Here is a 12,414-nt window from a genome sequence, read left to right on the forward strand (position 1 = left end):
CTTCTTTCAAAATCTACACTTTGATCCAGTTGCTTCATTGCTACAATTCTTTTTCACGGCTATGTTCTAGAAATAGTTCAATCTTTGCTTCAATTCAGCACGTAAGAAACACTGTGGTCTGTTTGCACTCTAGCATCTTCTTCCTCAACATTTGTTTTTTGATTGTTTGATTCTGTCTTACATGACCCAAATAAACTAAAATTGGATTTTCATGAAAGACTTGTCAAGTTTCATGTGCCCATGCCTTTTCACATGGGCACATGAATGCCCTCTCACCTTCTTATCAGCTCTGTATGATTTATACAGAATTACTTTAAGCCTTACTTTCATTGTAAAACCTTCCAGCCCCTGACTTTGATGAGCAAGAGTACTTGCTCTCTTTCCTGTAGAGTGCAGTCTTCCCCACCATCTGCCTGGGCCCTGCCACATTATCTGAACCTCCCAAATAACTCACAGGACACTGTATTAATTATGAAGCTGTTGGCTGTTTGCTTGGTTTCTTACTGGCTATCTCTAACGTAAATATTTACCTCATAATTGTTAATCTAAGTATTTCTCTTACCAGAGAAAGGGTCCGGATATCTTACTTCTATGGTGGCCACATGATGACTCCCTGTGCTTCTATTTCCCAGAATCCTCCTAGACTCCTAGTCCCATCTATCTTGCTTCCCTATTGGCCAACAGTGATTTATTGACATATACACAGGACTTCCCTATCATCTCCTCTTTTCTGTCTAAATAAAAAGAAAGGTCTTAACTTTAACATAGTCAAATTATATATAACAGAACAGTTAACAAGTAAGAACATAGTTACAATATTATGTCCATTAACATTTAGTAAGATTTAAAGAAAGTATCATCTATCCTATCTTTGTGAGTCTAAAGTCTTATATGTAACTTATCTTTTATCATAACTAAGGAAAAGTATGATTATAACTATCTGCCTTAAGCTCAATCAAAGACCACAGAAGGATAATATGTAAACACTAGAATTGACAGAGACATCTTGCTACCTGGACAGTCACCTGAAGTTTCTCTGTTATGCTGGGGCATCCATCTTCAGCCAGTAGGCTACAGTATGTCTGGAAGATTTCTCAGCAAAGCAGGGAATTTTAAATTGTCCATCTGCATTGGCAGTCTGCCATTCATTTTTCTGCGTCCTGCAAAAAGTCTCATAGAGTCTTTCATGAAGCAGGAAACCTGAAGCACTGTTTGAGTTCAGGAGTCACTTTCCTGTGGGTCCTACATGTCCAGTATATACAGCAACAGTCAAGCAGTCTAGGCAAGAGCAGTTTCTTGCCCAAATGACTAATCTTCCCATGTTGAAAGCAAACTCCATAACAATTTTCTTCAATGCCCATCTTCCTCTCAGATGTAATTGATGTGCCAGGACCAGACATTTCTAATTGTCAAGAAAAACCCTAAACCATTTTAAATGTCATTTTCTGAAGGTCTTTTAAAGGTTTGAAGGCTGTCTATCTATCTCAAATATGTCTCTGTATATCTAGAAAACCTAACAAACCTAACTATAAGTTCTGACTATTATAAGTAACTATCTATAGTCTGTATTTAATTATGTATTATGTTTTAAAAGATCAATATAAACACAATACTTAATCAAGTGGAGAAATATACACATCACAAAATTGACCTTGAATTTGTATAAATAAGTGAAAAACCATACCAATACAAAGTATCCATTTCTATACCATAATTACCCTTTTACCATTAAAAAGAGATTGGTTATGATCATTAACCAATTATAAATAACCCCAATTAAATTAAAACAAAGATTTATAAACAATATGGGAATTTGGACATCACTCATTCCAAACTGCTTCCTGCTGGATGGGGGCACTGTTCATACCATGGGGATCCTGACAAAACACAGAAACTTATAGAAGTCCTTATTTTCGTGGTCTGTAAGGCTGCATTATCTCAGCTGTCTTAATTGTTGGAACACCTGGCCCACTGCTTCTGGGGGTCTTGGTTCATCAAACCACAGAAGCCTGGAAGGAATCCGTAGCTTTCCATTTTCTGTGGAAACAGAAATAAAATATCCTTTCCAAAGTAACATATCCTTATACTTAAATTTTGAAGTCAAGGCATTTTTAAAAGATATAAGTTGAATTAATTTATCAGCATTTATAATGAAGTGTACTTCACCAGTTGTTCCTTTAGCAATCAAAAAACTGAAAAACACAATAGCATACAGTATCCAGATTCTCTGTGTATTTTCCATCTTTACATGGCTTATTTATTTATCTATTATTATTCCTCTTTTTCTTTTACTTTTATTTATTTATGCATTTTTCAGAGACAGGGTTTCTCTGGAAAACCCGACTGCCTCTGCCTTTGGAGCAAATCCTAGCGGCTTCTCTATTTATTTACCACTGTGCCATTTCCTTTTTCTCTCTCATTCCTACGTATATTTTTAAACACACTGTAAACCTTTAGAGGTGTTTCTTCATCTGAGTCTGACTTTACTGTAAATCTTTATGTTTTTCTGGACATGTGTCTTATCTGCTAAAAACCATGGCTGTTTAAACTGCAGTTTTTCCAAGATGGCAGGCGTAAGTTTGACTCTAGCTCACCAACTCAGTCTATGGTGACATCCAGCAAAAGCTGCCGGCTTGGAGATGTGGTCACTTCCACTTCCAGATGTACATACACACCTTTCAATTGTTAGCAGAGACTCTTAAAAGAACCTTGTTTTGTTTTGTTTTGGTTTGGTTTTTGCTTAAGCTGAGTCAGGAAGACTCCCTTAATTGAGCCGAATGAGTCTCTGCTTGTCGCTAGCAAAACAGAACCCACTTGAGAGAAATGCTGCTACCAAGAAGCTGTGCTTCTCTCTGTTCTTTTGTTTCTAAAATTCTTTTAAAGCTCTTGTCCTTTACGTGGCAATTCATTCCTACTTCTGACAACCATTTGTTGAGTATATTTTTCCTCGCCAGCCGCTTGGGCCCTGCCGTGCTGTCTGAACCCCCCCAAATAACACACAGGACACTGTATTAATTATGAAGCTGTTGGCCATTTGCTTGGTTTCTTATTGGCTATTTTTGACTTAAGTATTTAATCCATAATTGTTAATCTAAGTATTTCTCTTATGTTGGGGGAAGTCCTGTTATTTGTCAATAAAGTACTGTTGAGCGTATAGGAATCTAGATAGGTGGGGCTAGGAGTCCAGGAGGATTCTGGGAAGGAGAAACACAGAGAGTTCGAGATGTAACGCCATTGGGGTAGGAAGCCCGGAAACCTCTCCGGTAAGAGACATACTTAGATTAACAATTATGGGGTAATTACTTAAGTCAGAGCTAGCCAGGAAGAAACAAGCAAGGCCAACAGCTTCATAATTAATACAGCGTCTTGTGTGTTATTTGGGGACTACAATGCGGCAGAGCCGAGGCGACTGGCGGGTGATAAACCAAAGAGGCTAGCAAGATAAAGCTTCTCTTTACAGAATGGTTGTCAGGAGCAGGATTGAATTTCCATGCAAAATAACAAAAGCTTTAAAGGAATTTTAGAAACAGAAGAACGGAGAGAAGCACAGATTTTTGGTAGCAGCATTTTTGTCAGGTGTGCTCTGTTTTGCTAGCCACAAGCCGAGATTCACGCGGCTCGCTTACTAGAGTCTTCCTGACTCGGCATAAAAAGAAAAAAAAAAAACCAGCCAGCAAAGTTGTTTTAAGAGACTCTGCTAATGATTGAAAGGTGTGTACACACAGCTGGAAGTGGCAGCATTTGCTGGATGTCAGCATGGACTGAGGCGGTAAGCTGGGGTCATGCTTATGCCCGCCATCTTGAAACAGCAGTTTAAAACAGCCGCGGTTTTACAAATAAGACACGTAGCCAGAAAAACGTAAAGATTTACAGTAAAGTCAGACTTGGATGAACAAAACCTTTAAAGGTTTACAGTGTGTTTAAAAATATACGTGAGATTGAGAGAGAAAATGAAATGACAAAGTGGTATATAAATACAAAAGCCGGTGTTGTGGTGGCGCACGCCGGTAGGATTTCCTCCAGAGGCAGAGGCAGAGGCAGGCGGATTTCCAAAGAGAAACCCTGTCTCAGAGAAAAATAAATAAAAGTAAAATAAATAAAGTAATAATAAATAAATAAATAAGCCACGTAAAGATGGAAAATACGCAGAGAGTCTGGATACTGTACGCTATTGTGTTTTTCAATTTTTTCATTGCTAAGGAAGGAACAACTAAAGTACACTTGATTATAAATGCTGCTGAATTAATCCAACTTCTATCTTTTAAAAATGCCTTGACTTCAAAATTTAAGTATAAGGATATGTTACTTGGGAAAGGAGATTTTGCTTATGTTTCCACAGAAAATGAAAAGGTGAGGATTCCTTCCAGACTTCTGTGGTTTGACGAACCAAGACCCCCAGAAGCAGTGGACCAGGTGTTCCAACTATGAGACAGCTAAGATGATGCAGCTTTACAGACCCCGAAAATACGGACTTATACAGGTTTCTGAGTTTTGTCATGATCCCCATGGTATGAACAGCGCCCTGGGATTTTACCTGTGAAATTTTATATCCACAAAACACATTTTCTTTCATAGAGACACATCAACTATAGAACCTGATAAAGTTCTGTGTACTAATTAATGTTGTTATAGAGTATTTTGGTTTGGTTTAATTTAGATTGATTTATTTGTGTGTATTGGTGTTTTGCTTGCATGACTGCCTGTGCACTGTATGTATGTCTGGTGCTCATGGAGGCCAGAAGAGGGCCCTGGATCCCTGGGAATGGAATTACAGACAGTTTTGAACCATGATGTGAGTGCTGAGAATTAAAGCTGGGTATTCTGACAGTGTAACCAGTGCTATTAACCCCTGAGCCATTTCCAGCCCCCTACTTAACCTTAAATTTAAATTTAAAACCTTGTGAATCTAAAAATATCTGGGAATTGTTTTCAATTCCTTCATCTCCCTTATCTTCAACATCTAATCATTTACTGTCTTCCCCTCAAGAAGTATAATTACCAGATGCCAAAAAATTAAAGAAAATTTTAACTTTATCCCATATTTTACTAAAAAGATAAATTATTCATCTGGAAAAAAGTGATGCTTTATATATAAGGCATTAAAAGCTTTTATTTAAAATTAAGATTGTCAAGTTTTGTCTTCCCCAGGAATGAGACCCTAAGTCATTGCCCAATGCCAAGAGGTCATCCCTAAAGACATATGCATCTAGGTAGCACTAAATTGACTGAACAGGTAGTATTCATATATGTGTAATACATGTAACAATAATATTAAGAGAAAAAGAGGCCATGAATTTGAGAAGGAGAGAGCTGCAATGGGCGTGGGATGGATAGGGGAAAGGAGATGGAAAGGGCAAATATATAATTTATAATTTAAAATAAATTATATTATTTGTTTTAATTTAGAATAAATTTTTATAATTCATAATAAAATTTTTATGATTCTTTAAATTTGCAAGTGAAAAAAATAAAATTGTTGCAAAGGTTCAGTAAATATAAAACTCATCAAAGCTTGAAAAATATTTAATAAAAGTTAATGCTTTATTATTTTTAGCTATAAATTTGTACGTTTTAGTTTACATAATTATTTTTTCTACATCCTTTGTTGACTTAAGAATTTCAGGATACTCATATTAGAATTAAGGATGTTGTATCATTGTTAGTGTTACCATCACCAAGAACCCAGAAAACCAAATGGGAGAAAACAGTTAGGACAAAAAGAAACTTGTCTCAGAATAACTGTATGCAAATAAATATTTACATAATACTATACACCATTAGGTAACATACATCATCCTGAAGTTATAACAACCCATTTCATAATAATAACATATAGAACAATGATATATTAAAACTCCGAAGAATAACTTGAAATTTAAATTCTTCCCATTTAAGCCATTCATCCAACTAATACAAGCTGGTTTTTCCACCAGGCATTGTTGTAGGTGGAAGAGATTAGATGTATTGACTATAGAGATTTAAATCATGGAGCAGCATTTTATACAATTAATTTCAAAATCATCTAAAAAACTAGGAAGAATCTAGACAACATTTTTATTTTTGTAAGATTCACAATGGTGTAAAGTTTGATTCATCAAACATTTAATATTCTATAATTTTGGACTAAGCATCTTTTTAAAACTGGTATGAACAGAACATGAAAGGCCTGGGAATACACATTATCACTTTTGAAACATTTTATGATAAAAGATGCATCACTGGGATGTAAAGGGAAGCTTTTCCTTGCTAGGTGCTTTGGTTTATCACCCGCCAGTTGCCTAGGCTCTGCCGCTTTGTAGTCCCCAAATAAACACACAAGACGCTGTATTAATTATGAAGCTGTTGGCCTTGCTTGTTTCTTACTGGCTAGCTCTGACTTAAGTAATTACCCCATAATTGTTAATCTAAGTATGTCTCTTACCGGAGAATAGTTCCGGGCTTCCTACCCCATGGCATCACATGTCGACTCTCTTGTGTTTCTCCTTCCCAGAATCCTCCTGGACTCCTAGTCCCACCTATCTAGATTCCTATTGGCCAGCAGTGCTTTATTAACAAATGACTTCCCCAACACTGGGATTAAATGACATATCTCTGTGATCTGCAGAGCAAGTACCAGGATACAGAGAAACCCTGTCTTGAAAAACCACAGTTAAACACTGAACTGAACCTAACCATGGAACCCAATGACAGAGAGAGGAGCGATGAGCAAATTGGAATAGAATGGGCTTGCAAAACCAGCAGAGACAGCTGATCTGAACAAGGGGGAACTCTTGGACCCCAGACCGACAGCTGGGAGGGACTGATCCAGACCCCCTAAGTGTGAGAGTCAGTGAGGAGGCCTGGGCAACCTATGGGACCCTGGGCAGTAGATCAGTGTTTATCCCTGGCATACAAACGGACTTCATGTGTCCATAACACAAAGAGGGATGCTCTCTCAGCCTGGACTCTTAGGGGAGTGCCTGGACCCTGCCCTGAGTGAAATGACAGACTCTATATATCCCCTATGTGGAAGGAAGTGGGGATAGGGTGGGAGGCTAGGGGTGGTGGTGGTAGGGTTTGGGAGGAGGTGGGGAGAGGGAACTGGGATTGACATGTGAAGCAAGCTATTTAAAATTGAATAAAAAAAAGGAAAAAAGGGAAAAACCCAAAAGAAAAAAATGTTGAGAAGTAATACTCAACAAGTACCCACATGTTGGAACCATAGGTTGTACATGATTTCCTTTTTTGCATTTTCAAACGTAGAGGTCTTGTCAAACCATTTGTGCCAGTATGTTCCTGGCCAGCCCATTCCTTTACTCCAGGTGTTTCACGAAACTCCACATAGCTTCACCTCCTGGCTTCCTGTAATCTCCATTTCAGCACGTAGGAAGGGAAGAAGACCAAGGACGTTTGTATGTGTATGTATGCAAAGTGACAAACATGACTTTTTTGTATTCCCCAGTGGCTAAATCTCTATCATGGGGTTGCACAGAAAGGAAGAGTTGAATTATACTCTGGAGGACTGCCCGTGACAAAATTCTGCATTTGCACATCAGTAACTGGCTATCCTCTGTGGAAGAGCTTCCCGAAAGCCTGAAGGCTGCTCGGGAGAAAGAACTCAGGCTGGACTTTTAAAGCCTCAGAGGTTCCATTTCCTTGTCAGTTCTCCTTGTACAGGTGGCCGGTTTTATACTTGTTTCCTGGGGTGGTGAGAAGTTGAGGAAATTCATCAGGCTTAATACAGGATCCAACTGCTATTGTTAAGTAATTCTCTTTATTAAATGCTATTAGCCATTAGAATTGACAGAAAAAAAATGAAGCTGTTTAGGAGGGAAAAGTACTGACAAACCAAATGGTTTCATCAAATCACTATGTGCTATACAAACTCAATTTTTATATGAAGAGTATGTTTAATAAAGCCTGACTGGGTTTCCATAAGGCTTAACCTGAGGTCTGAGCAACCAGATAGGAATGTGCGATATAAACCATGCCACTGTGAGCATGGTTATGACTCAGGAGCGGTGATGGGATTATCTATATCTTTATATCTCATAAATAATTATTTAGACACATATGTCAAATCAAAAGTCACATCGTGTCCCCATCTAATCTAGCAATCTCTTAACTGAAAGTCAATAAGGTGAGGTCAAACTATCCTTTTTCTTCTGGTGAAACTGAATTAGAAAACCTAGTTTGGAAGGGTGCAGTATCTAACTAGCTGCCAAGACTTGCCTATGCTTTTGCCTCTAAAGCCCCAGAACTCAGCCTTTCACTTGCTGCTCTTGTCCTGTTGGAGACTGAACCTATCATGTTGGTGTCATTCCTGAGTATAGCTAAAGGGTGGGCCAGAAGGGTGAGATGCCCAAATCCAAACTGATGCTTCCCTTACTGTTGCATTCAAAAGATACTGGAGCAGAGCAGTGATTGGAAGCCATTTCTTCTCAGCCCGTTTCAGAAAGGGTAGCCATTCTCATCAAGATCTACCCATCCAAGGACAAAAGCACAGTTCTGGGTATTGGCAAGTTGCTGTTTTCAGATAGTAACACTAAGGTAACACAGAGGTCCCCCAAACAATGGAATGATTCAGAAAGAATTTAATCAGTGAGGACATCTCCTTCAGAAGAAGGAAAATAAGAGTAGTGGGCCAAAGAACACAGAGGTAGAATCCAGGAAAACTAATTAAAAATACAGATTACAAGGGTTGTAAGAAATGGCTCAGCAGTAAAGAACATACACTGCTTTCCTGGGGGTCCTGGTTCTGTTCTCAGACAGTTCACAACTACCTGTAACTACAGCTCCGCAGGATCTGACACTGCTGTCCTGCCCTTAGACCTGAACTCATACAAAATGAACCTTTTTCAAAATTTAAAAACAAACACTACAAATATTTGAAAGATAGGTAGGTCCATATACTACACCCTTCCCTTGCTCTTTGTCATTTGAAAAGCAAGCATAACATTGAAAATGTCTTGATAAGAATAACACACATTAAAGAAAATATGCTGAGGATTCTTTCAATTCAAATGGCTGTATTGTGTTCAGTACTGAAAAGTAAAAGCAGCACATGGAAAGAGCTAGAAATCATCCATAGAGTGCTTTCAAAGATAAAATGCTAGAATAATTGGGGAGCTGAAGAGCGTGTGTATGCTTGGAAACACACAAGTTGGAGCTGGAATGTTATCCCTATGACATGTGACTTGCAAGAGCTTGACCATGCTAGTCACCTTGTCACCTTGTCTAGCCTCTTGTCCTAGGAAATGAGAGCACCTTCATATGGATATCCTATTAGAATACACCAAAACCTGTCTGCTCTATGATAACCACTCAAACATACAGTTATTCCATTCCCTGGTAAATGAATTGAAATAGAAATTCTGGAAGAAATAAATCAATGCAAGCTTGTTTTGAATGGAAAGAGGTGACTTTGTCTGCCCTTCTTTCCACTAAACAGTATTTTTATATCCTGAAGAGTGCACAGTGGGACAAATAATGTTAAATTGCATCAATTTTCTCCTTGACTTCCTGTGAATATAATACTAGAATAAGTCCTAAATCATACAATGTCCAAACCAGGAAATTATGTAAAATCATTATAAGTATGTATCTAAATGATTGGAGAATAACCTCACATAATCCCTCAGCTAGAATTCAAATCTCACATGTGTTCTCTATGGTTATCCTTGAGGAAAAAAACTGCCTCAAATATTTTCTGAAGTGTGTATCATTTTAATGTGTTAGACATCCTAATTCCTTATAAATGTTTATTTTTATAGCTTTTACAACTGGGACAGTCATATTGCCCTTTGCAATTCAAGTCCAAATTATCAAGTGATTGCTGACAACCCCGAAGGCTTACTTTTTAAATATAAAAGAGACAGAAAAATTCTCAACGTTGACCCAAAGGTAATTATGGCTTAAACTCATATTTTTCTTCAAAATTTGTTGTGTTTCTACTTAGTCAAAATTTTTTAAATGACTGCCACCCCTATGACTTGGAGTTTGTATGGTTGTTTTGTAGTTTAGAGATAAAAAACTGTGCTGAAACAGGAGCATTCATATAGAAGAAAAGACAAGGAGAGAAGAGAAAGGAAATAGGAAGGGAGGGAGGGGATGAGGGAAGGAAGGAGGGATGCACTCCTTTAAAGTTTGGTAGATTATGAGAAGAAGGAGTTTATGTGGGATTAAAGTAGAACTAAATGGGAGGAATTCTCCCTGCTTAGAGCATAATTAGATGAGAGAGAAGTGGATAGTCTTGTTTGCTATGATCCTTGGGAGTCTAGACTTTTCATTGGAGATATGAGTAGACAGGGATTCTTACCTTTTATTTGTATTCATGTAGTACTTTGAAAGAAAATGACCCCCAAGGGAGTGGCACTATCAGGACATGTGGTTTTGTTGGAGTGGGTGTGGCCTTGTTGGAGGAAGTGTGTCACTGGAGGTAGGCTCTGAGGTCTCATATATGTTCAAACCACACCCAGTGTCTGAGACCACTTCCTGTTGCCTGAACAAGATATAAACATCTCAGCTACCTCTCCATCTCCTTGTTTGCCTGCACACCACCATGCCCCATTCTGATGATAATGAACTGAACCACTGAACTGTTAGACACACCAATTAAATGTTTTCCTTTATAAGCATTGTCATGGCCGTGGTGTCTCCTCACAGCAATAGAAACTATAACTAAGACAACCCAGGATACTTATCCTTCTCTATATGTCTAACATTGAAAAAATGTGACTAAAAAGCCTGGCAACATGATTTTTACCTCTAATCTCAGCAACTTGGAGACTCAAACAAAGGATTGCTATGAAGTAAGACCAGCTTGAGGTAGACAGTGGGCTCTAGACCAGCCTTGGCTGAAGTGAGACTCTGTCAAAAGACAAACAATTGAAAAATAAATATGCCTTTTAAATATATTTCTCAGTGTTACTTTAGAAAATGTTTCATTAAAATACTTTAAGGATGTGCTCTAGGAATACTTTTAATTTTATTAAGTGGAAATATTTATATCATATATTTTCAAAACTTGAAATCAGGTCATGAATTTTGATCATCATTTGTGTGTCTAAGGGATAAAAATTAAAATTTTGAGTAACATTGTTTTATCCTGGAGTTGTTTGGGTGTTTATTCACTTTTGTCAATAACTTTTTGCCTTTGTTTTTTTCTTGGGTTTTTTTTTTGTTTATGTTATTCCTTCACATGACAGTCTAAAATTCAAAGACAAGGAAATAGTGTTACAGACTGAAAAACGTAAGAATTGTGTGATATGCGTATTGTAGAGGAAAAGATAAGCCAAAGGCAAAGTATAGGCAGTTGGGTTCTAAATCTTTTTCTAAAGGTTTTAGAGATATAAAGTCAAAGACTCATTTCACAATCACTTAATACAGATTCTGCCATACATAAAGGGCTCAGTAATTGAGGATCAAAACAATGAATGAATGATACTGTATAGGAAATAGTGTTGATTGTGATCGCATTCAACTGAAAGAGCAGAGTCCAACTGGACAGCTGTTTCTCTTCCGATCGTCCATCTATACAGTGACCTCGACCTGGGACCAGTATGAGTTTGTTCTGGAGCCCACATGGTCTCCAGGCATGGGCAAAACAGACCACTGGTGAGGGAAAGGTACAAAGGTTATGCTCTTACTGCCTTCACAGGATATTTCCCAAAAGTTTCTCCATAAATGTTCTCTCATGTTCCATGCCTCATGTGTGGCCAGATGTGACCTCTCCAGCTGTCTGAAAGTCTGGGTAGCGTCCTTTTTTTTTTTAAGGTCCCCATGCACCTAACTGGAAACATGAGTTCTGGGACCAGGGAGAGGACATACTGGATAATTAGCTAAGGAGCTACTATTCAATGCTGTGTCTTTTAGAGGAAGTGCTACACCTGTCTTTATCACAAATGAGGAACTGTGGATCCACATTTATGAGGAATCTCTGAGAAGATTAAGTTTGGTAAAAGACCTTCCATCTAGCAGTGCCTCCTGTGTCAATGTGTGATTAGATGGACAGGAAGCTGAATAAACAGCATTTAGAGGTTTTCCTCAAGAAGCTAAGATGTATATTTAAGAAAAACCTCAAATTATTAACAACTTCACCATGATTTTGTGGAAAATGTGTTCAAATAAGTTTGAACAACATAATACTTAACCTATTTGACCTACATCGGGACTCTATTTTAGTTAATGGTGTGCATTAAGTAGATATGCCATGAAAGGAGTTTTATGGACCCCGAGGAATCACTGCTTGCAATTGCTTGAACATGCTTAACAAAATCTCCCACTTCCAAAATTATTCATGCGATCTCACAAACTTCATGACCAACACATGAAATTTTCTCTATTTTCTAGAAAAAATTAATTTGAAGAAGGTTTCTAAATCTTGGTGAAAGAACCAGTTCGTGAGTACTAAGAGTCTAGAATGAGTCAGTATGA

The 12,414-nt window shown here is 37.9% G+C and overlaps 1 protein-coding gene across 2 annotated transcripts in view; it reads left to right on the forward strand.

The window, feature by feature from the left end:
* The window catches only part of Cfap299 (cilia and flagella associated protein 299), a 450,575-nt gene that overhangs the window by 422,653 nt on the left and 15,508 nt on the right, over window positions 1-12,414 (forward strand). The window contains exon 5 of one of the 2 annotated variants that reach the window (XM_040747461.1): window positions 9,753-9,882. The exons of the other annotated variant lie outside the window; for it this stretch is intronic. Coding sequence (XP_040603395.1) covers window positions 9,753-9,882 — 130 coding nt within the window. The remainder of the gene's footprint in view (window positions 1-9,752; window positions 9,883-12,414) is intronic. 2 annotated transcript variants of the gene reach the window in all.

Source organism: Mesocricetus auratus, unplaced genomic scaffold, assembly GCF_017639785.1.
Source record: "Mesocricetus auratus isolate SY011 unplaced genomic scaffold, BCM_Maur_2.0 Super-Scaffold_100006, whole genome shotgun sequence".
Lineage (NCBI taxonomy): Eukaryota > Metazoa > Chordata > Mammalia > Rodentia > Cricetidae > Mesocricetus > Mesocricetus auratus.